The 27,124-nt window shown below is 41.5% G+C and overlaps 1 protein-coding gene and 2 long non-coding RNA genes across 4 annotated transcripts in view; 2 read left to right on the top strand and 1 right to left on the bottom strand.

The window, feature by feature from the left end:
- Nucleotides 1–2,617: 2,617 nt before the first annotated feature.
- Nucleotides 2,618–5,801, top strand: LOC125502202. The gene is made up of 3 exons (XR_007280052.1): nucleotides 2,618–5,194; nucleotides 5,303–5,458; nucleotides 5,666–5,801. It is a non-coding gene; the product is annotated as an uncharacterized LOC125502202 (long non-coding RNA).
- Nucleotides 5,498–26,478, bottom strand: LOC125502200. The gene is made up of 3 exons (XR_007280049.1): nucleotides 25,184–26,478; nucleotides 8,027–8,644; nucleotides 5,498–7,969 (listed from the first exon to the last, which is right to left on the bottom strand). It is a non-coding gene; the product is annotated as an uncharacterized LOC125502200 (long non-coding RNA).
- LOC105692376 overlaps nucleotides 10,975–27,124 on the top strand; it is a 166,100-nt gene continuing 149,950 nt past the window's right edge. Inside the window, exons 1-2 of one of the 2 annotated variants that reach the window (XM_048660044.1) lie at nucleotides 10,975–11,677; nucleotides 11,765–12,223. In XM_048660044.1, coding sequence (XP_048516001.1) covers nucleotides 12,218–12,223 — 6 coding nt within the window. In that variant the 5' untranslated portion in view covers nucleotides 10,975–11,677; nucleotides 11,765–12,217. Of the gene's footprint in view, nucleotides 12,224–27,124 lie in introns of both variants that reach the window. The other variant, XM_048660046.1, reaches the window with a different exon arrangement.

The raw sequence follows: 27,124 nt of genomic DNA, 5'->3' as shown, positions 1-27,124 counted from the left end.
TTCTCATTGATTCGTTTAGAAAATTTCCCATCGGTGGATGAAAAATTGGCGACGATTTTCCCCCATCAAAGAATGAAAAAAGCTCAGAAAATCCGTGTTCGAAAGTGTATCTCAGCTGGACGAACATGTAATCGTATCTTTTCTTTGTTTATTTGGTTCGTTTCGGGTTTATTTTTTGGATGTGCGAAAATTCACTGAGGGGGATGAATTTTTTCAAAGATCATCTCGTGTCCGGCGAATGTTACGAGATGAGAACCCGCGTATGTAGAGCAGATGCTGGCAGTGCTGGCCCCGGTGTGTGATTTTTCACCGCCGACAGCTCCTCCTTCGAGACCCGCGCATTCCACCTTTCCCTCCTGCCCTTCTGCCCTCCCAGGATCCTTCACTCCTCCTGGACCAGCGAATACACTTGGTCGGTCGTGGCGTGGCTTCTACCCCCGCCAACCTGGACGCACCACTGGACACCGGTTGCACGATCTTAGATTTGCTGATCTCGCATTCGGACAGACACAACGACGCAAAACACACACATATCGATAACAACCTCTTGCACACGTGGAGGCTACCGACGTCTATGAAACTTACACGATTTCCCTCGATTTTACCGATGTAGGAAATAGTCGAGTTCTTGGACTTGGGGGATATTCGGCAAAGTTGGGTTGCCCGTATGCATGAGTGTATTTACGCGATCCATAATTATTAAAAATACAAAAAAAAGCGTCAAAAAACTCTGTAAAAAAAAAGTTTTCTATGTTTTGATTCTCATCGGTTGATTTCATCGTCAGTCGACCGGTGTTGATACCCCAAATACAGACGCACCTACTCTTCTTTCATCCACCCCAAATTTTTTTTATTTTTTTCTCCTTATTTTTGGGTTCAGGTTAGCCAAGTTATGTAAGGCAGAGATTCGCGTGCAAAGGGATCGTTAAGTTACTCGTACTTTTTGCTTATCGGAATTTGCCAGCGTTCGAAAAATCCATCAGCTGGATATAATTGTGCGGAGTTTTTGTCGTATGTACGGTGCAAGTTGAATTCTAACGAGATGAATACAATGCAAAATACCCAACCAATTTACATCGTGCTTATCAGGATCGTTTATGAAAATTTTTCTACGGAAGTAGAGGTATGTTCAGAACTTAAGGGATTGTCTGTGGTTGGGTCGTAAATCAGGTGCGGTGTACGTAAGTGCGAGCTCTATATGCGGGTTTGTTCGTTTCTTCGGCGATATTGTTATTATATATCCTCCTCGTGTATGATATGCACTCCACCGGAGATGTAAGTCGATGATTACCGCGGACTAATAGCCAGGTGAAGTTGCCGTTAACAATTACCAGTCTGAAGTCGGTAGATACCGTTTTATAGGTAATTATTATAATTTAATTATCGATTCTATACTCCGTAGCCTTTTTTCTCCTTCTTTGCTATTCCGTTCCCCGTTCACTGGTATATATACAATATGACCGGTAGCTCGACTATTAATATGTAGCCTTATCTATAGATATTGTAGATGCCGGTAAGAATCAATTTTCTCGCATAATGTTTTACACCAGGTCTTGCTTTATCGCCGCTAATATCCGAGGGCTGTATACTCGCAATATGTAAAGTGCGTTTGACTTCGCAGCTTCCATCGCTTCCGAACGCATGCAGTGATAAAAAGGATCGGCTCCTTTCCTCCCAAAATCAACCAAAGTCTCTAATACGATCGTTCGCAGTATTCTGCGAAGAACTTGTTAATCGAAGGCATTCTGGGAGGGGTTTTTGTCTCTATCAGCCCTGAAATATCGCCATAAAGCGCTGGCTACGGTAAATTGTATGAAAACGTGCATGGGCAAAATGATGACCGCCAGCTATTTCTTTCCGTGCAGCGTCTGTGCAGCATCTGCAGCAGTAGCAGCAGCAACAGCAGCAGCAGGAGCAAGAGCAGGAGCACCTAGGTTTGTTGCAGGTATAGCGTAACAGCTTCCTGCCTTGAAGATCACGTAACCGCGTCGTGAAAAACGGTAGCGATCATTCAACGAGCGCTTTTATATACTCGCGCGCAATTCCAACTGTTCGAGCACCAGGTTATATACCTGTAGGTAGGTGGACATAGCTATATGAAGCATGTATAGAAATGGTATGTATATATATAAATATAGTATAGGCACATGTATACAATTCGTTCGTTCGTTGAACGGTTTAAATTGCTGACAGTTACAGCATCACGCAGAGCAACAGCAGTACAGAAACGGTTTCAAAGACCAGAAGAGATTAGAGGTGAGCTCCTGATGGGCCTTCGCGCCAACATCCGCAGCAGCAACAGTACATTTAGCGTTTTTTTTTTTTTTTTAATTTTTTGTTTCATTTTTACCTTTTCTTTTCGTCTTTTATTTTTGTACGTAAAAGGTGAACGGGAATCTACCGTGCGATTTGCGTAAATAGCACATTTCTGTGACAGCTGAGTCAAGTCGGTACCTATAGCGGTCGTTGAGGAAGAATTATCGGTGGAAAAATTCTGCAAACGCATTTCGTGATTTTCGAATTCTATAGTCTTCTAATCTCAATCGATGAGTTTTTTGTTCGCTTCAATTTTACCAATCCCTTGTAAGAATGCTTCTGAAATTCGCAGAGGTTTGATCGCTTGCGTAGTTTTGGACAACGATTCCAACCACCTGTATGAATTTCACCGTGTGCGTTAAATCTACAATTTTTTGGAATATTTCGCGAGGCACTTACAGGCATGAAATGTATTATATATATACGTACAATAATTGCGGGATATCGTCGCCACGCGTCGAGCTAAAGTTGTTCAAGTTTCGCGCGCTAATTAGGTACGCCGTGGATACGCTGTGACGGTTGCCAACGGCCCTGAGTAAATTACACGTCTCTTCTTATGTGTATACACTTGGTATTTTCCTACACCGCAAACTACTCGGTTACACGCCCCATACCTACTGCGTTTCTCATATAATCTCTGATGCGGCGGGATAAAACGAGAAAACGAAATCTCGTTTCTCCCCGCCCGTTTTACGCAGATATATCATACGTGAAAACGTATAAAAGCTGCATCTACGTACGTACGATGCAGCTTTTTGCTAATCACCAATTGCACGAGCAGATTTCTCATGTATCATGACGTGATATGAATAAAGGAACGCGTCATTCTCGAAAGGGCCCCACATGGGCTTGCAAGCTCATCCAAAACCACAAAATGTACTACATACAGCATTACATTCCAAATCGACAGATCGTAGAATTAGCCACCTTGAAAAAAAAATCTTTCGAAGTAACTGGATTCTCAAAAAAACGGTGTCGTACATGTTTGTGAGAATTCTTGAGCAATTATCGATGGTGGACCAATTTTTTCTCAATGCCTTCCTCAAAAAAGGTCGAAAAAGTCTCGAAGAAACTATCGGCTCGCTTTGGCTTGCATCTTGAGAATTTTCTGTACCCAAGACCATGAGACATAGAAGTTCAATTTGCTACCAATCATTATCAAGCCAGGTTGGAAAATTTGAGATAACTATATCAAATCGGTTGACAGAAGTGAAACAAAGAAACGAAAAAGAATAGAAAAAAAAAAACTGGGTCGACGAACGCAAGTACGGTATGGATTATAACCCGTGATCAGCCAGGGAGTAAATAGGATTCATTGATGGCTAAGCCTGCGGGGTATAATCTCGGGGTTTATAGTAGGTAATACCTACAACGCGGGGAGAGTGAACCTAGTTTTGTTCGCCGTGATGAATCCCCTGCAAATCTATCTAATTATAAGTGTCTTACAATCAGTAGTCTTTGACTACGCAACTTGCTTCGGAGGTTTACAAAGGTTTCGCGTTATTTCATCACGTGATGCATTTCTGTATACAGGTGTCAATGTTATTGCTCTTTGATATCAGTATTCGATACGTATGATAAAAACAGAAAAAAAAAACAGAAAAAAAAAAACAGACAAACGAACAAACAAGCAAACAACCAAAAAACAAATTATTACCGAACACGTATCATATACATTTGATATCCGATAATATTCGAGCTATAGAATCATAATTGGCTCGTAAAACGATTTGATAGCCTGAATTAAATTATATATATGTAATTCGTTATGAAGCAGCAGGTGCCGGACGAACGATAATCGGCATACAACTCGTACTTATATCGACGTGACTTAGGTATAGTGTTATTGCTTTGCGGCACGAAGTTTAATTCTTTTTTTCAACTTTTCTGACTTTTTTTTTTTTTTTCCCCCCTGCATCGTGATCGTATATCTAGCGTTTAAACACCGTAGCCAACGTATAAATATGTATGTGTACCTATAAGCCTAATCTTTCAGGTGCACGCGCTTCTTTATCATATATGTATGTACAGAGGTGTGCATGGTTATAGATAAACGATAAATTTTTTCTACATGTTTCTCGGAAATGATATTGGTATTATGTAGAGATACCCGACGCAATATAACGCGGGTCATTGATAAATCTCGGCATTTTTTTTTTTTCCTCTTTTTCTCTTTTACTCTCATTTCAGCACTATCCGTACATAGGTGTACGTATCGTGCGTCTGAACGTTGAGGGGTATTATTGATAAAATTTAACGGCGTGAAACCAATATTACATCAACGCGTGAATAGGTTTTGTCTATAATAACTCACGAACGGAGGTCGGTGGACCAGAGGAACAGAGGAGGAGCATCGAAGAAGAGGAAGAAGAAGAAAAAAAACTGAAAGAATGTATAGCTGCGCGAAATGATCGGAATACCCAAGCCGATCGCGTTGAAGGTTGGACTAGCTAGACGTTAACACGTTTGTATAGAGTATTGAAATTTATGATGCTGATAATTGCGTTCGCAGTATTTTCGTCCCATATAGCCCTCATCGGTGATCAGGATAATACAGAAGCTCGTTTGGTTTAAAAGTGTGTTTCACATCTACTGGGTGTGCGAGGGTATTCCGCACCCGTATATTACACGCTATGGTCTGTGTGCGGCGCACGGCAAAATGCCGTCCAATTAACAGCAAATTTGAGCGTTAAGGTCGCAAAGATTGGCTGACATTAATGGTCGGTTTATGCTGTCCGTCCAGAGCTAATGCTAATGAGAGCACAGACCGCGCTATCCTGCACTTCGACATGATCACAAACTTTAAAAAACTACTCGCTTCTCAAGTGTATATCGCGTGTCCGACGGACTTACACTCGGGCCGTCCACCGTAAGCGCCGTAAGAATCATTATCATTAGAAACCGACCGACTGATCATCGTTCAAACGAGAATATATTCACTCCATCGGTGAATACCGTATTTAATACCTTTGCCTTCTCTGATTAGAGAACCGGACCCTCTGTGGAACACCGACGATCCCTGACGACCCGCTCGGGGATCGGGTTGGGAAGGAAGGAAGGGCGAATCGGGATCGGTAAAAATTCTGGAAAGGCGTGTCCCAGAGGGGGACGCGTTGTTTCCGATCGATTTTCACGTAACGAGGTGAGGCGTGTGCTTTCGAGTCCTTTAAAAACGAGTGTAGAAAAATGAGTTTAGGGTCTGGAACCCGCTCCCACGCCTATCGGATGTTAATGACCCTAATGAATGTAACCAGAGCAGGCTTAGGAGCATTGACATTAAGATAAGCCGATATCTTCACATCTCCATCGGTCGGGACTCACGTTGGTTATTATTTATTTATGTATGCAGGAAAGTACTCCGAAACCTGTTTGACAACACAGGACCTCCTTGTCCCTGACGTGTGCTCGTCGTCCCTCCAGCAAAAGCAAAAGCAAAAGGGAAAAGTCAAAAGGCAAAAGGCAAAAGGCGAAAGCAGCGGCGGCAGGCAGCATCGCTTCGAATCGAGTTCCGTTGCCGCGCCTCGTGATCGTTCGCCTACGAAAAACACATCGTCCCTGGTAACTTCAACCGACTAGATGCCTGTTTCTCGGGGAAAATTATCGTCATCCTGCCCCACGTTTATCCCTTCAACATTTGGTACACGCAGCGGACGTACAGATTCACGTTATATATCATTGAAGCGACGCGACGCGTCCCGTTTACACGCATATACGAGATCGGTTCAATATCCTAGTCGAGATTGAAAAGCGTTGGCGTTACGATTCTCGAACTGGAAGCTCAAGCGTCGCGACGCCCTTATTAAGATCGATCTGTCGCTGACCACTCGGCCTCGCCCAACTCTCCGACAGACTTGAAATTACAGGTGATAACCGGAGAACACGAAGACCAGATCGAAGCATCGATTGGAGCGGGTTTGAATAAATCAAAAACCCATACGTATTTTATTACGGTTATATACATACGTATAATATGTTGATGCGTATGGGTATATATAATGTCTGACGAAAAGAAAAATAAATATACGATCATTTCCGGTTGAAAGAGAATAGGAAAAACGCATTTCATCGCTGACTGACGAGATGAATAAACCCGCGCTTCTTTTTCCCTCAAATCTTCACCAACTAAATTAAGAATTCTCTCGATTCTTTACGATAACATTTTTCACCTGAATGGGTATGATGTAATTTTTTTTTATACATACGTCCAACTTGTGTGAACCGATATACCGATTGATCGATACCGTACGTATAAACTATCTATAAATGAAATATGTAAATTTTTTTTTATGGTCAGGCCTCAAACCGCAGCTAACGAGAAAACTCTCATGGGTGTGTATACTCGATAATATTTTTTAATTAACGTAAAAATTCGACGGAAGAAAAAAACAAAAATGAAAAAAAGGAACTAAAGTACGTCTCATCGTTCCGTAATACGTCTTCTGTGCGGAACTATCAGATTTAATATATCAATGTGCATGTTATATTTTCAATTGCTAATTTTGATTCACTGCGATTGAAAAAAGGGAAGAAATCGATGTGACAAAATTCATTTTCATTGGACTCTGAGGAGTAATTCACCCGGTGTAAAGTATACTTTAATATTATCTATGTAGCATATGTGAAACGAATTATTCATTTATATATTTTACGTTACGTTATGTAGGGTATACAACGTATGGGCTGCATGAACCTCGATCGACTGCAGAGCGTTAATGAATCGATCGCTCACGTCCCACGGTGATTTTGTGACCGTGGGCAAATACTTTCCCATGTCACTATGATTAAGAAGTGGACGTCTTGTACCCCGCGTGGTGTTCATATTGCTATATATATGTATATTTGTGTACATTTATTTATAAAATCTATATATCGTATATGTGTACCACCGACAGGTGTATACCTTATTATGTACATTCTCTGCAGGTGATAGAAAAATAATTACATATGCAAATTAGACCGACTTTAAGAAAGTATTAGAGCCGGCACCAATTTCGTTGATCTTGAAAAATGCGCTCCTCTAAGGTAGGCGTAAAATATCTTTTTAAGTTTAACTAAAGGTGGATTGAGATTTCAAGAAGAAGATATTTCCCGAAACTTAAACATTCGTGTATCGTGGTGGGTTTGTCGCGTCTAACGAATCTGAAGTTCTTGCTTTTTTTTATTCATACAAAAAGTCTGTCACACTGAGCGTCAACTTTACAATTTTGAGAGCAGAATAATGATGAACAGCTTTCGTTTCGAATTGAAGTTTATTTCGTTTTTCGATTCTTCAACCCCCACATGCAGGATTCATAAAAAAACGCTTCTTCTTATTTCTTTTGAATCACAATTCGATGAGGACTCTAATCACCTCGATTAAAATTTGATTTCAAAAATCACCTGCTCGTTACTCTGTAACGAAGACTCGTGCTTTTGGATTTTGGAAACTGACGTGAATTTTCTCCGTCGTAAGAAGCCCACACCGGAATTTCGTAAAGTAAGAAGTCGGTAAATTTTGGATTTTTTGTGGCGGTGAAAATATAAAATACAATATTTCGATAATCCTTCGAGCTTTGTTCCTTCGACATCCTGGTTGCGGAATTTCATTGAAGATCATCTGAACGGGGTGCTGGATATGCAGGGATGTGGGGTTTTATGCGCCTTCGATCGGTACCTATACGCATTTACATATTATATATATTTATACATACGTTCGTATATATCTACATACATTTATCGTTATCCGGACTGTTGATGATCGTATAACTGCAGAGCCAGGGGCGACACGTATGGTACAAATTATGTATAGTATAGTTAGACATCAGGATAGTTTGATAGCGTCCATCATTCTCGGTGCTCATTTTACACCATGTTACCGACCATATCGTATAAGTATACATATGTAACTACGATACATACGGATATACGTACGTACGTACGTACATACCCATAAAGTGGCTAGATAATACCCCGATAACATCCCCGATCTCACATATACCCGGAGGATGATGATGGAATATGGCCAATTCATAACTATGTATTATCTTCTGCGATTCCTTGGAAAAATCTTCAACTTGTATTTCTGCATCGCGCGCCGCATATTCCGCTTGGCTGGCCATAGCTATGCCACTACTACTTGATCATTCTCGCCCCAAGGCAGCTTTAACGCGCGCAAGGTTGCTGCAATCCTCTCCGTGTAACAACTATTACAATTTCTATTTTTTTTTTCTTCTTCGCTCCTCTATTTTTCTGCACGCATCGTTTGTCTAATCCGTTTTATTCATTTATTTATTTATTTTTTCATCACCCTTTTATTCCGACATCGACGCGTTCGCAATTTATGCGCTTCCTGAAACAACAAAATGGAATAAGTGAGCAAATAAATTTCAGAAGAAGGAAATGAGTGCGGATGAACGGAAACGAGACGAATATTATTTACTTGGTAAAAACAGAGAACGAGAAAAGCAAACGAAAAGAACCGGAGGACGTAGAATCGCCTGCAGCAGTTAGCCGCGCATATACGATCGCGAAAAGACCTGCACCGTGAAACGAGCTATAGTCTTGGGGTGCGCCGCTTGTCGACTAACGAATGGTGACAGTTGCCATACCGTCGAATTAACTCTAATGGAGCGTATCTATCAGCTGGAATTAATTTGTAATTAAGTCAGGTTGTAGGAGGTCATTTTTACAAAGTAAAACTCGTACGTGTATAACCAACTAGTATACCAGAGTTGCTTTATAGTTGCACGCTGTGCATCGCGGTGGCTGTTCGCGATGCCGAGAAATAGTTTCCTGTAATAAACTATACCCGCAGTTAACGGGGGTTGCACGTCATTGGGTACAGTTATGACCAGGAGTTACACCCCACGCGGATCACAAAAATAAATCAAAGATTCTAGGACTTTCGGTAACTCGAAAAATCAAAAAATTCGAGGAAAAAGTTTCTAAAGTTTTCAAGTTGCTGTAAACCGTTGCGTCAACTTTTTTCAAAATTTGCGATGGAAAAAAATCACTCCTGTTAGCATGGATATTTTAAGAATTGTCGCAATAGATTGAGTCCCTTTTTTTTTTTTTTATCGAACAGGCACTGAACGATTTGACATCGAATTTCCAAGGAGCTTTTCAAGCAATTTACTGGATTAAAAGAAATAAAAAATGGCGACCGTTATACAATTTTTTTTTTCTACGTTCCAACCAAGCTTTTTCCCCTGAAAAATGACAAGTTCGAATGTTATAGATTTAATGCTGTTGTGATCGATTCATTTCTGTCTCGACAAAAGGAGGGTGGCGTACCGGAATCGCGAGCAAAAACAAAAAAAAAAAAAACAGAATTGAATAATAAATTCTAGCCGGCAATGATAAAAGAATCACCGCATGTTATACAGTTGCGATCTTGTCATATTTTGACTTACGCATTCGCTTCAATGTTCTCTATGAAACGCGGGCATTATGTACAGTTTGCTGCCCACGTGATGTAACGCTACATGGGGTTCTTATATACACCATGTTCTAAATATGTAAAATGTAGTTGAGTACTTGGCAGCTGCGTAACTCTGCAGTTTTACCGAGTATTTTATATTATCACCGCGTGGTACGAGATCGTTTGAAAAGAGAAAAGGAGAGAAAGAAAATATTACAGACGAAAAAAAAAAAATTTAAGAATATTCACGTGACTTAGTAAATGTTATATAGTATAAATATAATGTGTAGTAGGTTGCTGTAACTATAGGCGTATAATAGTACCTGCCAAGTGCCTTCTGTATTTAAATTAACCGGTTCTAATCTAGAGTGGGCGTATATGGTACAGGGAAAGATTTTTCCGCAAATTGATGCCCCGTGTGTGTGCGTAAATTTACAACACATCGCGTGAATATATTACAAAGTGGTTATCAATGTTGGAACTGGTGGAATAAAAAAAACCAATCTGCAACTAATTACGGAAGTTAAGTTATACACCTTGCGATGTACTCGCAATCTATTATTCGTGGCGCCAAAGCTTAATCAAAGCGTGAAATTGTTTTGCGCAAAGATCGCCGGGGATTTCAAATACACCGCGCCGCGTTGACGCGAACATTTGAATTCGAATAGCCGCCTACCGGAACGGTTCTAACAATCGACGGTCGACCATTTGAAATGGCGGAATCGCGAAGCGCGCGTCGTTTGATGTGATCCGTACGAGCGCCGTTCGCGCAAAAAACGTTCTACGTGACATCAATACGTGGTTCGTGTGCTGCGTGCGCGCAGTATCTATAGATTCATTTGGCTTTCCCCACCCCCTGGATCGGAGGTGTTCGTACGGAATCGTACTGGTTTCGCGCGACTCTATCGCGAGAAGCCGCGCGCGCGCTGCGCATACGAAGCGATTTGAATGAAGCCTAGGCTCCGCTCCGTTGCGGTTGTCGGCCGAAAGAAAATGTTGTACGGCGTTCGTGTCTTCGATGTTTATTTTACAGACACCGGGTACATCCGTACCGGTGAAATTCAGCCCGGCACACGACCGATTGGATTATCGTTATTTGACAATAATTCACAATCGACGATAACAAATAATCACGATTCAATTTCGCGGCTAATAGTTACGAGTGATCGGACTCCTCCGTCACGCCGCAAGCGCTAAAAATAGTAGATGTGAGGTTGTAATCGACGCGGAGAACCGTATTACAGTGACAGTTGAACGTCGCTGCCAGCAACGCTGTCTGCTACTCGGCAGAGGCTTAAAAACGCGTTTTAAATTTCGAATACGTACTGGAAAAAAAAAAAAACGAATGAGAAACTATACCGACGTTCGAAAAATCAGAGTTTGAAACGCGGACTGGTTAGAAGTTACGTTTAACGAGCGTGAATTAATTTTTCACCGTTGGTTCCGTGCGTTCCAAAGTTTTTGTGTTCCGCAAAATATAAAGTTGATGTCCGTTGATGATTTGTTGACTCGAAGTCAGCTAACTTCAATCTCGCGCCGCATGTGAAGCCGGTCGTCCGGTCGTCCGGTGGTTTGAATAATTACGATAAACCGCAAATTAAAAAGATGATGTATTTCGATACGTCCGACCCCAAGGAACCTACTTTATAATTATTGTATCACAACATGTCATCCGTTGTTATCGGAATTCGATTTTATACTCGCAATCGTTATACGAGTCTCCGACTTTTATACTTTCTAGTATTCTGCAGTATGCGAGTCGAGCGCGGCGCGGGCGGGCGGTTCGTCGATTAGTTCTTTTTCTTCTTCTTCTTCTTCTTCTTCATTTTCTCCTCCTCGTCTTACCTCTGCGCACTTCTTCTCTTTTACTGTTGCATGTATGTTTGCCGTGCACGTGGATCCACTTGGATAAATATAGACCACACAGTGTTTGGTGACACTATCACGTGTAAACATTATTAGGTGTGCAACGCTCTTCGCCGCTCTTTTTCTCGTCATCACCTCGTCACTATGATTTCAATTTCTCTTTCCATGATTCACCGATAACAGGACTCGAGGAATTCTTTACGATTTTATCGAAACGAATTCGAGTCGGGTCACGATAAATCCAACGATACACAGTTATGCAGAATTCAGTGGTCGAATTCGACGCGGTAATGACAAAAAAATAATTGATTTCTCCTTTATTAACGAAGTGAAATAATGTGACACCGATCCCGTATGATGTTCTTCATCATTCGGATTATTCACCGAACTGCGGACAGTGAAATTGTATCGATTTTCGAAATACTCTATGATATGTTTCTGCATTGTTCAGTGTAAATTTGGTTCAACAATCAGATGTCGTGCTTTGTTCGTTGAATATATCAGCCATACGATTAAATTCTGCTGCAGTAAACGTTGAAAATGATGCTTAGCAGCCTGAGGTCACGAAGATAACAAACGACTGGGACTAAAACTCGCCGGAAGTGGAAGGCAGGCGTTGATAGCGGAACTTCATGCATGCATGTGAGTATTGTGTACATGTACGGTATTGTATGGCATACACAATACTAATTATTTTTACTTTCAATTTATAGTCGTTTCCTCCACATTTTTATTCGAATTTTATCGCGATTTTTTCTCCACACAATCCTATTTAGATTCGCAATCTCCTTTCATTTTGGCGAACAACTTTATTCAATTATCTAAACATTTTTCAATAACGTGCAGTACGATAATTTTTTCCATTGGTTTATTCTTGTGCGAGTTGGTAGTACACTTAAAAATGTTGTCATCCGATTCAACGTAAATCGGTTTGAAAATCAATCGATTGATCGAAAGATTTAGGAGCCTGTGATTTTGATTGTGATCTTCCGGAGTAGTTTTGAGAATCATCGCTCGAAAATGATACAAATTTTATTCTTATTCCAAATCATTTTTCACTCCGATTAGTTGGCAAGGTTTGAATTAGGGGCGTGTGATCGTCGTGCCGCGATGATAATGCCGAATACCTAATCATCTTGTCGAGGGTCGCACTGACCTATATATATATAAGGAATAATGAATTGATTTTTCCCCGTAATAAATAAGCTATCAATCCATCCGTCCTATAATGACGATCATTAATTTTACGACGGCGATTCCGTACCGAGAATATACACGGCGTAGATGAGAGTTGGACGAAGGTAGGTAGGTAGGTAGATAGGTAGGTAGGTAGGTTGGTTAGTCGGTGTAACTTATGTGGGTAACCTACGCATGCGAACGTTACCCATATCGACAAACTTCACTGCCTGGCTGTCTAAAGATTAGATAATATAACACGGGTAACAACTCGATTCCATTCGGTTCACCTGCGACTAAGATATATTCTTATCTTGGCCTTTTATCTCTAACCTCTGTACCGCTGAGTATTCAACTGATACCGCGAGAGAACTCTACGCGTATACCGGGCACTCGACGATCTATGCAAACCCAACAAATGAGGAAAAAGTTAAACAAAAAATTCAAGAGAAGACCTATGAGGATCCTGTAAGAATTTAACGTCTCCGCTCTTCAATTCTGATATTTTTTTTCGCCTCGCTCGAAAAAGCTGAACAAATGAAAACTCAAACGACGAAACTCCCCCTCTTTCAGGGGGTGATTTTGGCGAATATTATCGCGTCGCAGAAATTCAAGCATATCGTACGATGTGCACGAATACATACGACGATGGAATATTTTCAGCCCGATTTGACCTGGCCATACATTTATTACGGTCGGGGGATATCGTTATCGCTTTGATCTACGCTCTGATCTGCGTCCACCTCACTCACCTGACGCCAAAGACTAATTATTAGTTATACGCGATCACAGGTCGCTACAAACGTACCTGCAGGGTGACCGATAAATTCTCGGCATTCTCACGAATCGAAAAAAAAAAAAAACATATTTTTTTTGGAACCGGTGTGCGGAACTAGTTTATTGCGCAGTACCCATTAGGTACAAATAGAGAACAACAATTTGCGATTCCCGCAATACTCAAAATTTGTTCGTATAATATTGTATTTTCTTCGAATTTGATAATCCAGGTTTCACAATCACCCGGCACTACTACGCAAAATTAGAATCTGCGAAGGTGTTAGATATTTTGTCTAATAATCCGAATAATCTACGAGCGTACGGAGTGCGTATGTGTCCCCGTTTCAAAGCACGTGCCAAAATCGTTGAAATTTTATCCAACTTACGAAAAGTTGTCACGGCTATTGCAGTTTCTTCGAGTATATCGTACACACACAATAATATTGTACATAAGGTTGAATTGATTCGTTCGGTGGAATTTTGCAGGAAAACATTTTTGAATTTCTTTGGCTATAGTTAGCAATACGTGTGTATAAGATGTACCTTTGCATGTGGTAGTTCGACCATTTCTTATTTTTTTTTTTTGTGGTTTTATTTTGAAAAAAGACCGTTATATTAATCGCATGCCACACGGTCCACCGATTCGCGGACCTTCTCAAAGCCAAGGTACATATTTCAAGTGAAAATAACAGTCGACGTGACATTTACAAATTATTAACCTCTTCTCAATATCGGAACAGCGATATTACGTATTATGTATACCCCTTTGCCTTGGCACTCGAAAAAACCGTGCCCGCCTATTGTCGTTCTCAATTATTTCCTTTGCATTTTCATCTGTCTTGTTTTTCGGGACATTGCCGAAGACTGGGATTTTGGTCATTTTTCCCAAGAAATTGTTAACCAAATGGCGAAAAATTTTTTAATTTTTTCTCTCGCAATTATCACGATGTAATTCACACAGTGATTTACCGTAATGGACCCGCAGATTTTGAATCCCCCCAAAATTTCTAGAAAGTCTCTACACAGCCTCTCGAGGACCATAATTTTTGAAATTCGTTCGAACGCTCGAAATAAAGTTTCCCCGTGTGATTCAAATTCCCTACGTATGAACGAAAAAGGAATAGATACAAAATAGTAGAAGAGAAAAACAAAAAAAAAAGGAAAATGATATAACCGAGCCAACGAAAACTAGTAGAATAAATCCCGTTCTTTAAACTTCACGTATAATTTGCATCGGGTCAGAGATACTGGAGCGAATGGACCGCGAGAGAGATGATTCGGTTGATAGGGAGGTAGAAGGACGAGTGAAGTTTGTCGCTGTAGTATGTAAAGTGAGCAGTAAACAAGCGAGGGTACAGAGGCAGGTGGAGGTCTCGGCAACCTGTTCCGCTTCTCGACACAATGGGCGCATCTCTTCTCTCCCTTCCATCTCTTATTCCCATTTATACACACACACACGCGTACACCTAACACACGCCTGTACAGGTATGTACGATATTCTATATACAAGCCCTTCGGTTTCATTTCCTACTTCGCTATATACCTAGAGCTGCGTAGATGTATTGTACGTGAAACGATTCTCCGCATCTACGAGGGGGGGGGTATCTGATGTACATACGAACGCGTGCTTGTGTGTTCGTATGCCTGTTACCTGTGTCGTTGACTGCCCGCAGCCTCCCTGCGCATCCATCCTCATATATATATATATTCTCCTTAGCCTTTATTCGTTTCTCAATATTTTTGCGCCCCTTCTTTTCTCCGCTTCTTCTTCCTCGTCTCCTTCTTCGCGTTGCTCATCTCGTTCATTTTCCTTCTTCGGTTCTTCGGGTTCGCCACGTATGCGATATACGTAGGTATGTATACCTATATACCTGTATACGTACGCGTACTTTTGTATATATATACATCAGCGGAGAGAAAAAGAGAGAGACGCTAGGTGCCCCGAGGAAATGATCTTGATCTGACGTGATTTGCATAATTCCAGCATGCCTTATAACCCGCCCAACGTTCAGCTGCTCAATTATTTACTGGAATTTAAAACGTGTTTAAGAAAATAGCTCTTTCGGTTTTTGCGCCGCGCACACAACTCGTGTACCTACATACCTATACCTGTAGGTTACCCTACCTAATCTTTTCGCCTCCGCTCGCGATGTGATTATAAGTGTACACATGTGAATACATGTTCTCTGCATATCCGGCGTATGGACGTAGTTCCTTTATGTTAGACTGGCAATTTTTCGAACCCTATTTTTCAGTTTTGAATGTTTTCATCACTATGAATAGAGATCATCGAGACACTTCTCGTTAGGGACGAAAAGACGTTCGGAAGTCGCTTGAGGTGGTCGAAAACTACCCTTGTGCTCGATTTTTTATGGACTCTACTTTGGGAAGAAATTGATGGGTGATATTATACAATACCTATACAAGTCCTATACTAAAAAGTTGATGATTGAGAGCCGGATGGATCTACTTACTAAATTAATCGAGTTTATCGCCAATCGCGAAAAAAAACCCTTGAAATTTTGTCGATTTTGGGTCGAAAAAAAATATTTTATTTTATATGCTATTCTTGTGTAATTTGAGCTCAGGAATCCGAATCCAAAGGAAAAATTGATCTATCTGCAAAAATGACCGAGTTATCCCTATTTTTTCACATTTTTTGGCATAAATTTGAGGATATCTCGAAGGGAAAAAATCGTAGCTCAATTTGGACAACGGATTCGTGTTCCTGGGGTCAAAATACATAAGAAAAGTGCCATACGATCAATTTTAAAAAATAAAAATTTTTGGCCAAAATTTGAGATTTTTCCAAGGGGTACCCCTTACGATTTTTTCAAATTTTGGCCAAAAATTTTTATTTTTTAAAATCAATCGTATAGCACTTTTTTAATGTATTTTGACCTCAGGAACACGAATCCGTTGTCCAAATTGAGCTACGAATTTTTTCCTTCGAGATATTCCCATTTTTATGGTAAAAAATGCGAAAAAATGAGGATAACTCGGTCATTTTTGTAGATAGGTCATTTTTTCTTTCGGATTCGGATTCTTCAGCTCAAATTACATCAATATAGACTATAAAATGAATTTTTTATTTTTGGCCCCAAAAAGCTGAAAATTGGCGATAACTCGGTCAATTTTAGAGATAGACTAATTTTTCTTCCAGATTCGGATTCCTGAGATCAAAATACGCAAGAAAAGCATATTAAACCCAATTAAAACAATGATTTACTTTTCGCTCAAAAATCCCCCTTCGAATTTTTTCGCTTTTGGGGTGAAAAATTAACATTAAAAAAAAAAAAATTTTCAGATAGTATTCTTATGTATTTTGACCCCAGGAATCCGAATCTGGAAGCCAAATTGCTCTAACTATAAGATTGATTGAATCATCGCCATTTTTTCACGCGTATGAAATACAATGATGTGAAATTGAAGAAAAAATTACGAGTGAAAAATTTAAACGACGAATGAAACGAAATACTCGTATTCAATCCGAACACTGATCACATCGTCGGTTTGGAATCCGCATTATTTTGGGGGAGGAAGAGAGCAAGATGATAATCGAGCTTCGATATTTTCCTTTTTTATCTCGTCTTCTTTTTTGTTCACAGTATTCATGGAAAGAAATAGAAAACTTTTCAATAAGTATGCTAGTCATCTCATGGGTTCATAATTATTTACTACTCTTACTTCATGGACTGGATTATAACAACAATATTGTAACAATCATCATTCTGATAAACCGATAACAACACTAGTAGTTCTGTAAAATTTGACATTCGACCAACAATTTCTGCTACTCATAAATAACTTCGATCGTATCGAATCGAGCCCTGAAATTTCACATGACCCGAGTAGATCGACGACCGAAAGAATGAAAAATAAATGTCAGCGTTGGGCACACCCTGATATACGGAGATGCACGCGTGTACGATAGATTCGGATTTTCGCGGAGGCGTTGCGACGCGTGGATTAATCGAGGGCCTCTCGACCGTTTCGACGCACGTACACGTAGTACCAACACGCGGTCGGAGCGTACGTGTGTTGGTTGGAAGTCCTCTTGACTCCTGACCAGAGAGTAAGTTGAGGGCGAGGCTCCTGATTGCGGCATGGCGCATCGCGGTCGTCGCATGGCCGTGCTCCGCGCTCTCTTTTAGCTCTTGGCCGTTCACCCCGACCTCGCCTGCTCCGCAACTGGTTCGAATGTTCACTTGCCTCCTAGTGCAAAGGTGCACTACTGGAAGGTACAAGGAAGGAAGGTGAGGAGGCGAGCAAGGTAGTCCAGGAGTCCGAGTTCCTCAAAGACCCTCCTCTCCCCCTCGCCCTTCTTCTCTTCTCCGCTCCTCTCTTCTTTTTCGTCGACGCGCTTCTAATGGATTCTGGCGTTGGTGAGCCAGTAGGAATTTATCAGTTACGGGAGAGATGCTGCCGCTAGCTCCGCTGCTGCGGTTGCTCCAGAAGAAGAAGAAGAAGAAGAAGAAGAAGAAGCAGAAGAAGAAGAAGAAGGAGGAGAAGGAGAAGAAGGGCTGAGGCATGCGTCTTATACCTGACCCCTTCGCGTACCGGTTGCATACATATCTCGTGACCTTGCCTCAGGCACCAGCAGATGCCGCGGCCCACGGCGATTTCGCGACTTTGTCAATTCTCCCTTCTCATATACGATATTGCTCACCTATCGATTCTCTTTTTTCACATTATTTTTCCCCTTCTTTTCTTTCTTTTTTTCATTCCAAATCATAATAAGATTGACGTTCGTCCTCTAATGTATTCAATATACACGAATATTGGATCACTGCGCGGGATTTTTATCGACAGATCTTGATGCCTTTTATACAGCGTTAACAATCTCGCCGTCTTGAAAGCCTGCGTGGTGTATATATATATGATAAATGTTGCCCATGATGCTGCCGCGGCCGCTGCTGCATAACCAGCGTATCGACGAATGTATATCTAGAAAACCATTGTCTCCGCGAAGTAGTTAGAATATCGTAAAATAATACAGAGAGACAGAGAGAGAGAGAGAGAAAAGGTTGAGGTGCCACGTCATCCGATGCGTGGACCGGCTTCGTTCCTATCAACCCGTGGAAACTCGACGACTTTTACGAACGGATGTAAAAGTTTTTTCATAAATTGAGTACCATCTCGATATCATTGAGCGGATTATTATCGTACATCTGCGTACGTAAATGGAGCTCGGTATACGACCAGAAATTTTCCCAATCAACTACCGTATAATTACAACAACAACTTGGAATTATTATCGCGAAGCTTCTGCGGCGTATACGTACGGTATGTAGCCGGTGGAGAAAGATCATACGATCCGCGAGAACGTATCTAAGGATATTTCTGCAATACGATCACCAATCGTATCATGTCACGCGGAAACGATAGTATACGAATGTTATATAGTTATAAAGTTTTAGTATTTTCATTTAATATTTGTATATATACATATATATGTGTATATATTTTTCACCGTCTATTGGTTATATGGCTTATTCAAAAGTATTCAACATGTTTATCAGCAGACGCGTTTTACAGATCAACCCACGCGCGTACTTCTACTTTTATGTATATTATACGGATATATTTACGCTACGCGTATCTACACCCAAGTTCGTTCATTTTCTCTATATACATATCTATTCGTTTACCTACAGGTGCATTAAAACCTGGACTACTAATACCACCGAAGCGATTACTTTTGCCGTTGCTGCTGGACATTTCATTTCTACAGAACGACCCAGGTTTATAGGAATAGTCATTACTTACCCACCTACCGTGCGACTTCCAGGCCCTACGGATATCATATTCTCGCCTCGTGCAAATGATACATTTTTTTCTTTTCGTAAACTTTTGAAAAATTTTTTAGACACGGTTAAAACGACGTGCGACGCGCGATCATTCGTGCATAATATGTAAGGTAGAGGTCTCACAGCTAAGGGTAGTTATCTCGTAGGATACAATAGAAAAAAAAAAAATCGTCGCCAAATTCGAAACCATCGGGTGAAAAGTGTCGTATCACGGTCGATAATTATTGCGCTAATTATTTGTAATAGCTTTTAAATCCGTAAAATTGGAGAACACGCTTCGTGCCTTCGTTTCGGTTCCGTGATACCCGACTTTCAACGCCCACGTGCGTTCGGACGTCGCGACGCGAATATCAGGAGATATCGGATTATCTTTACCTTGCCGTACCCCGTGTGTGTCCGTGTAGGTATTATACGGCAATGGCGTGAGATTAGAACGATCTGACCGAAAAAAAATTTGCTTCAGTTTACAAAATTATGTTGATCGTTTTCTTCGAAAATATATTATATACGGAGACGGAGGAATAAGGCACGAACCATACGGACGCCTGCATGCCGCCCGAAGCTCTGTAATAATAATATTCTGTATTTATTACCAATTATCTGCAGAGAGCTGTTCAGGGAACCCCATAAGGCAACGAAAACTCAACGAAATCGGACGTATATATTCCAGTTTCTCGATCCCACGCATTTTGAACAGAGGAGAATGAAAAAAGAAAGAAAAAAAAATTATTATCACAAAAAAAAAAACTACTACTCACAGCATCTCATAACCGGCAGTCCGCACCCACCTTGGCCAAGGATACGCGAGCTTTTTTCTTTATTTCTTTTGATTCATTTTCTTCGTGGTGTCAACCGGCCGATTTTTACACATTTTTTTTTTTTTTTCATCAAGTCGTTGCGTGAGAGAAATTCATCCTACGCTGTTACGAATGTCGTTAATTGTCGAGCGAATTTTATTTTCGGTGACTTTTGCGAAACAAGACGATGTCGACGATCCGTGTGGAATTCTCGAATTCGAATTTGTCAATCGAAAATAAAAGGGATTAGTTTTTCTGTTCTATCGGAACGACCGTAACTTCGCATACCGTTGCAGGAAATGATTTTATAAATGCAACGCGTCGCACCGTCGCGTATAATTCCTTCTTAATTGGTTCACCGTTCGGATCGTGGATTGCGGAATGAAATTGAATTGAAAATTCTCCACCCACCGTTGTTATATGTGACCCGCAGACCGGATTACGACAGTTGAATCAATTAGTCGATTCCTAATACGTCGTTCGGGCATGCACGCTCGCCGTACGTACGTACCTACCTACCTGTACCCGCGATATCTGCTGCACGCGACACGATTCCTAGTTTCGTGCATTCTTTTTATACTCCTTTTTGTTCGTTTCTTTTGTTTCATTGATTTGAAAAAAAAAAAAAAAAAAATTTTCACATCTGTACATTATAGTATACCTACGTACACAGTTCCGCTACTGCACCTTATTACCATTCAATTGGAACCAGGTGCATTTATAATACAACATATACTTCGCATATAAATTTTCGATATTGTCGTGACCGTACGTTTATCTCGTACGGTCGAGTAACGTACGTTCGTTCAACGAATGAATTTTGCGGGGCCCCGGTATTCCGTTGACTTCGACGTTATTCGGAGTGCAATGAAACGGGAGTAAGAGAATATACGCCAACGGTGCGAACTGCTACTACGTCCGAGTCGGTTATTCGGCCGGAGTGACGTCAAAGCGAGAAAATCGTGGCGTTCGGGTTATTTTGAGCAAAAGGGAGAGTGCGGAGAGGTCGGGTCAGCGTCGGATCTCTCCGTTTCGCCTCTAAACTCTCTGGACGTCGCCGCGTCGTCGAGGCTCCGCACCCACGCCTCCTGTAACATCTTCTCCTCTGTATCTCTTACTTTGCTTCATTTTAGTTCTATTACCTCCTTCCATATTTTCTCTTATTCATTGCGGCTGCATATATCTGTACACGTATTAGTCCGGTGGACCTCTGCCAGAACGGAGTTACGGGACACCGATAGTTTTGGCTTCGATAAGTCGGCGTTGGTCGGGTGGAGACAATACGTGTGTATCGGGCTTGGTTCGTACGGAAAACGAAAGCGGAGAGGACGCAAAGAGAAAAAAAAAAAAAAAAAAAAAAAAATGAAGAAGGATTTGAAAAGCGGGAGGAGGAGAGCGGTTCGTCACTTGGAAAGTCACAGTCGAAGGATGCGTTACGGTCAGAGACAACCGTTTGACGCGTACACCCGGGTATTTATCTTCGTCGTCGAAGATCAAAGACCGTTCGATATGACTCGGAGCTAAATTCGCCAGCGTCTTTACTCGATATTTCTCATCGCGCGATTTTCTACCGTCGATTAGGCATCTTCTGAACCGTTTGGAAGCTAAACGAATTCGAGGGGGAAAAATGCATCTGTGAGAACCGCTTGTTGAGGAATCAAAGGTCACCGGTTATGACCGGAGAGAGTAATAAATAGCGGTATGAACCTTTGTCGCCTTTAATCGCGCTCACTTTTCCGTTCTGCTCTTCGGGCACCGTATATTATAGATCAGCGATGGCGTGGGTGGCGGTTAGAAACGTTGGCACGAGGCCAGAACTCGTAGGAGGTTGGCCAGGCCGATAGACTGACCCCAGCCTATGACCTCTCCCGAAATATCCGGCGACTCCAACTCGGCAAACTACGAGCAACCTCTGCATCCGACGCATATTCGTATACAAAGTCGCGTTACACTTACGGAAATATCGGCTATTTCCGTCGGCCACCCTTGTCCTTCTCTCTTTCTCTCTCTCACTCTCTCTCTGTGCTTTTATTTGATTCGTTTCTTTTCTTTGTTTCTTTTTTTTTTTTCGTTTTTGTTTAAAATTCGTTCGCGCCACCGTGTTCGATGTCCTTTCGTCGGGTGGTCCGCGTTAGTCGGTTCCTCGACAAGGTGCAGTTTGTTCGGTAGTAAGGTAAACACACGTCGGTTATTCCGTACGCCTTGGGGGCTTCGGATGCTCCGTGGAATGGGTTATTCACCGTGCAACGGATGCATGTGTACGACGTCTAGGAGCGCGCGAGTGTATTTCCAGGAGTATCTCATTACTCGAACGATCTATAAGACCAGCGGTGCTGTAGATATAGTTGGAATAGTTGCACGCACGTGTCTCGCATGTTCTCTATTTACGATTAAATCCAACCAATCAATTCGTTATCTTGAACAGAACTCGTCACCGGCTCGAATTGCGCAACGCTTATATATGTATACCCTGAACACCATGGCCTTAAGGACTTATGTATCCAAGACATTCGTGCCGGCTCGGCTATCCTGTATCACGACACCACCGAGCTAATTCCGACTTCTTCTCTGCCCTCGATATATATATATATGCGCTATACCGACATCCGCGACTGCCCGCCTCTATCAAACCTTCACATCCGCTTCGGAGGAAATATTCGCACGTCTTTTCAGCGGATTTTCTATGAGGTTTTTTTTTTTACTGTTGTAAGCGGGCTGCGAAGAATGAGCTTTCGGAATTATCACTCTTGATACTTCGCCGTCACACTCCAGTCAAAATGACCCGGCTTATTGTTCCTTGCGACCTCCGCCGTCTCGATTGGACCAAAAAATTATGTACAGCATCCTTTGAAAAGAGAAATTTGATCCTCGAAAGGATAATCTATACTTTTTTAATTTTACAATTTTTCACCTTAAATCTAAGAAATTAGTTACGATGCCGCGGTACACGTTCGAACAAGAAGATATTTATTTTCCCTCAAAATCGATTAGCCGCAAAATTAATGTTAAAGGAGGGGGTTGATCCGAAGCGGGTTTCTCGAGGTGTGATAGCGGTATTTTTTGTGTGCCGAGGTGATTTCTACGCTCCAAATTTTTGCCGACTCTTTGACACCGTTTCACAGGTGACATATTGAGGATCGTCGATACGTTATCGTAAATTAGATAAGAACGAACCGCTCGTACGACGGTGACAACGATGACCTGGCCAAACTGTTCACCGCAGGTTCGTTACGTGTGTACTTCCACTCATGTGTCGGGTGTACACATGGGTGTTAAAACCTTACGTGAAACAATTGCGCCACCTTACAAAGTACGACCAAGAAATGTGTACGTAGGTACGTAGAGGTAATATATCTGTACGTTTGAGTGTACATATCATGGGTAAATTACGTGGTTCCGTGTAGACTAAAATTCTCCGTTATAAATGACTATTTTATTATGGGTATATGTATGTACTGTGTGAGTACGTTTCTTTATAACCGTGTCAAGGATTTGAGGATAAAAAATAGATACCTGAGTTATACCCTGTTACAAGATATTATGTACACATTGAAATATTATTATACTTGTACTTTATGGTCATTCATATAGTATACATTTTAAATTATGGTATTATGGTTCAGTGACTACTAGTCTCCGAGCAATTATAGATATGACATTTTCATTTGAACGAAGAAAATCACGTAGCGGCTCCGACTACTGCGAAGTTTCTGCCCTTTTTGAACTATGACTTCGCTCAAATTTTGACCCAAAGCTCTTCGCAAAATCAGCCACTCCGATCATCCTGCTTTCCTACTATCCGTCTGATACGGAGTATCCAGGGATTAAATGTGAAACTGGATGTTCCTCTTCCAAGAAGTTAGCGTGTCGCGATATCGCGATTGAAATCTCGCTTGATTGTTTCAACTTATATATCAAATCGGTGTCATCGTTCCATTGGTTCTGTGATTGGTTGCGGGTTGCAACATCGCGAATTCCATAGAAAAAACCAAAATATCATCGCCGCTTTTTGAGAGTACATAATTTTCACAGGTATCATCGTTCGTGTATAACAGCAGCTCGGCAAAATCAGAGACGCGCGCGAATCATAAAAAAATTTCCCGTTACTCGGTGTTATCAAAAACGAGTTATTCGCGATCAATCACCTTCCTCCGGAACCTATGGCGCGGCGTAAAATCGTTGCCGTATATCATGCGCGATTTGATACGCGATTGCACCGCGAGTTTCTCCAATGGTATTCGAAGAGGCGAATAATTATTATCAATTGAAGGGTTGTCTCGGTCCTCCGCCTCGACTCGGTCGGGTTGCGATCGTCGTTCGTCCGATAGGGGCGGGGGGGACCCATACGGACGCCGTAAAGCATACATTAAGTCCATGAAATCCGTTGCCCGTGGATTGTCGTCAATACATATCATCCGTTAGAGGGAAGTGGACATTTTCTGGACCTTATGCATCGCATAAGAGAAACTCTAAGAGGATCGAGCTCCTTCGTTTCAAACGTGCATCGAGCGAACACTCGCGAGCGAAGCGAGCAGGCGAAGCACTGCCAGTCTGGTGTATGGGCCGTTCCAATCTAGCCAGTAGGGGTAATAAATATGCCGGTTGGCCTGATATAACGCAGGCGTGGGCTGGGACCACTGGAATCAGTCGCCGCTGCTTGATTTACGCCTCTGGCCGCAATGCATCACCTCAAGCCATATCTTCTTTCTCCTTCCATTTGTTCGTGATCTGTTCTTTCTATACGTTCCATAGAACACACGTCGCTCGTTCATGATACCCGCTAAAAGTTGGCACACGTGTCGCCGCGCCACGTCCTGGAGTATCCTTTTTCCACCGATATTCACTACGTGGAATGTGGAAAAACAGAAACCAGTATAGCATGCGCGCACCGGCGATCACAGAGCGAAGCTAAACGAAGTGCAAAATGTGTCACGCCGATGCGTAACGATCGTTTGGCAAACTCCCGACGGTTGTAAACGGCTCGTTTATTAATGAAAATTGCGAGTATTGCATGAAATATTTAGCATTTTAATTGGCCTCACCCCGGTAGCTTATTCCGTAGCTGGTAGCTGTCGCTGGACGCTGATGTTCCTCCTTTAGCTCCGCGAGAGTTCTACCCGTGTTTTAAGACCGGTTCCCCCTGGACGCTGCCACCGTCAATGAAAAACCCGACTTATGATAACACCGGTCTCGGGGCGCCTCTCTCCTCCTCTCTTATATATATATTTTTTTCTCTTCTCTCATCTCCGTCCGCCTCCCCGTAGGGCTGATTGGTGCCGTGAGCTGCTGCAGCTCCTGCTGCTCCGAGCGGCGAGCTCGAGGAGCGGAGGGCTACCGTAATTACTAATTGCCACCGAGTCTAATTAGTAATTCACGTGGCCGGTTCATCAGCTCTGACCCTACTCCCCTCCTTCCCCCCGGTTTTTTTTTTTCTTTTTTTTCTTTCTTTTTTTGCCTCCTTCCTTTACATCCTCCTTTCTGTACCGCTTCACTTTTTATTTACATTTTTCGAACGAACAAAGTATACCCCCATTCTACGTGTCAAAGAAATCCACCTGTTTCCACCGTAATAATACTCTACAAAAGTTATCATTTTCCACATCCATGTGATTGATTCGATTTTTTCGAATTGAAATATATTTCTTACACGTGTTACGAGTGGCTGCAGTAGATGAAAAAGGGATATGATTATATGTCGAAAGAAAAAACAAAATCTATTCGTACATCAAAATCTTTACTATATGGGTATAATTATTTTCGGATACACCTATGTTCTAGGTTGTATAATCGTTGGGTAAACTCGTTAGACTTCTACGCCATAAAACGGTTCACGCTTTTACTAATTCATTCATGTCGACCGACTAGTTGGTTTTGATTATAAAATTGTGAAAAATTTCTCATCATTTTTCTCAAATAGTTGCAAATTAATTTCTCGGCTTCGGTATCCAAATTTTCTAACAAGACGTTTACGCGTAAATATATTCGTTGAAAAATTGGAGGATAGAAAGAATGCAAAAAAGCAAAAGTAAAAAAAAAAAAAAAAAAAAGAAGCAAATTCATCGGTAGAGTTTAATGTATATGAGATGGAACTTGCTCTCTCGAGGTCGGTAAGAATTAAGCATCGAATTTTGAACCGATCATCTCCACGGGAGGTTGAATCCCTGCGTTGAAATTTTTATACGGAGGAGACCGAAGTTAGTTACAGATACACGCGTCTCTAACGGAATCAAAATGCAGGCCACGACCAGGTTGAGATAATAGCTACGTTAAAGCATAACGCGCGGGGTTTCCTCTACCAGCACATCCGACAAATGGCCACAGCATGTAATAAATAAGACGCGCAATTAAGAGAGCTGGTTAATTAATGTGGACCAACTGTACGTCTCTCATGTCTGTATACGTGCGTATTGTACTGTACACAATACACGTTTACTTGTACTCCGCGAGAAGAATAAAATCTGACTCTTTCGGATTTCTCCGAATCTCCGGATATTTTCGATTCCCTTTTTTTTTGGAATCTGATCTTCTTTCTTCGATCTAATCGTTTTTTTTTTTTTGGACATTTTTTAAACCTCAAATCTCTACTGATTTTCACTCGTCTTTTTTTTCTCTAATCACCGCCAAGTGGCCTGCGATTGAATTTTTAATAAAAAAAAATGTAACGAATGAAAATAGAAATGCGTTCGTTGCGTTGGACAATAATTAACAACGTTTAATTGATGGTGTTCGAACCCATGACGCTTCTGTTGCATCTCGCGCCTTCCGCAAGAATTTCAAGATATACATAAACCAGTTCCTTTTTTTTCTTCCCCTTTTAAATCGTTTCTCATTTTAATCTGTTCACCTATGCAGATACAAGTGTTATTATTCATGAGTGAATGTTCCGTGCTATTCGTAACGCTGATAATTGCCTGTTTCCTCGAACTACCCAAGCGTGATTTGACATTTTGACATTTACGTAATAATCTATTCATTGAAAAATC

This window comes from Athalia rosae, chromosome 1, assembly GCF_917208135.1.
Source record: "Athalia rosae chromosome 1, iyAthRosa1.1, whole genome shotgun sequence".
NCBI classification, from domain to species: domain Eukaryota; kingdom Metazoa; phylum Arthropoda; class Insecta; order Hymenoptera; family Athaliidae; genus Athalia; species Athalia rosae.
The sequence above is the reverse complement of the archived record's forward strand: the minus strand, read 5'-3'. Positions and strand labels throughout refer to the sequence as shown.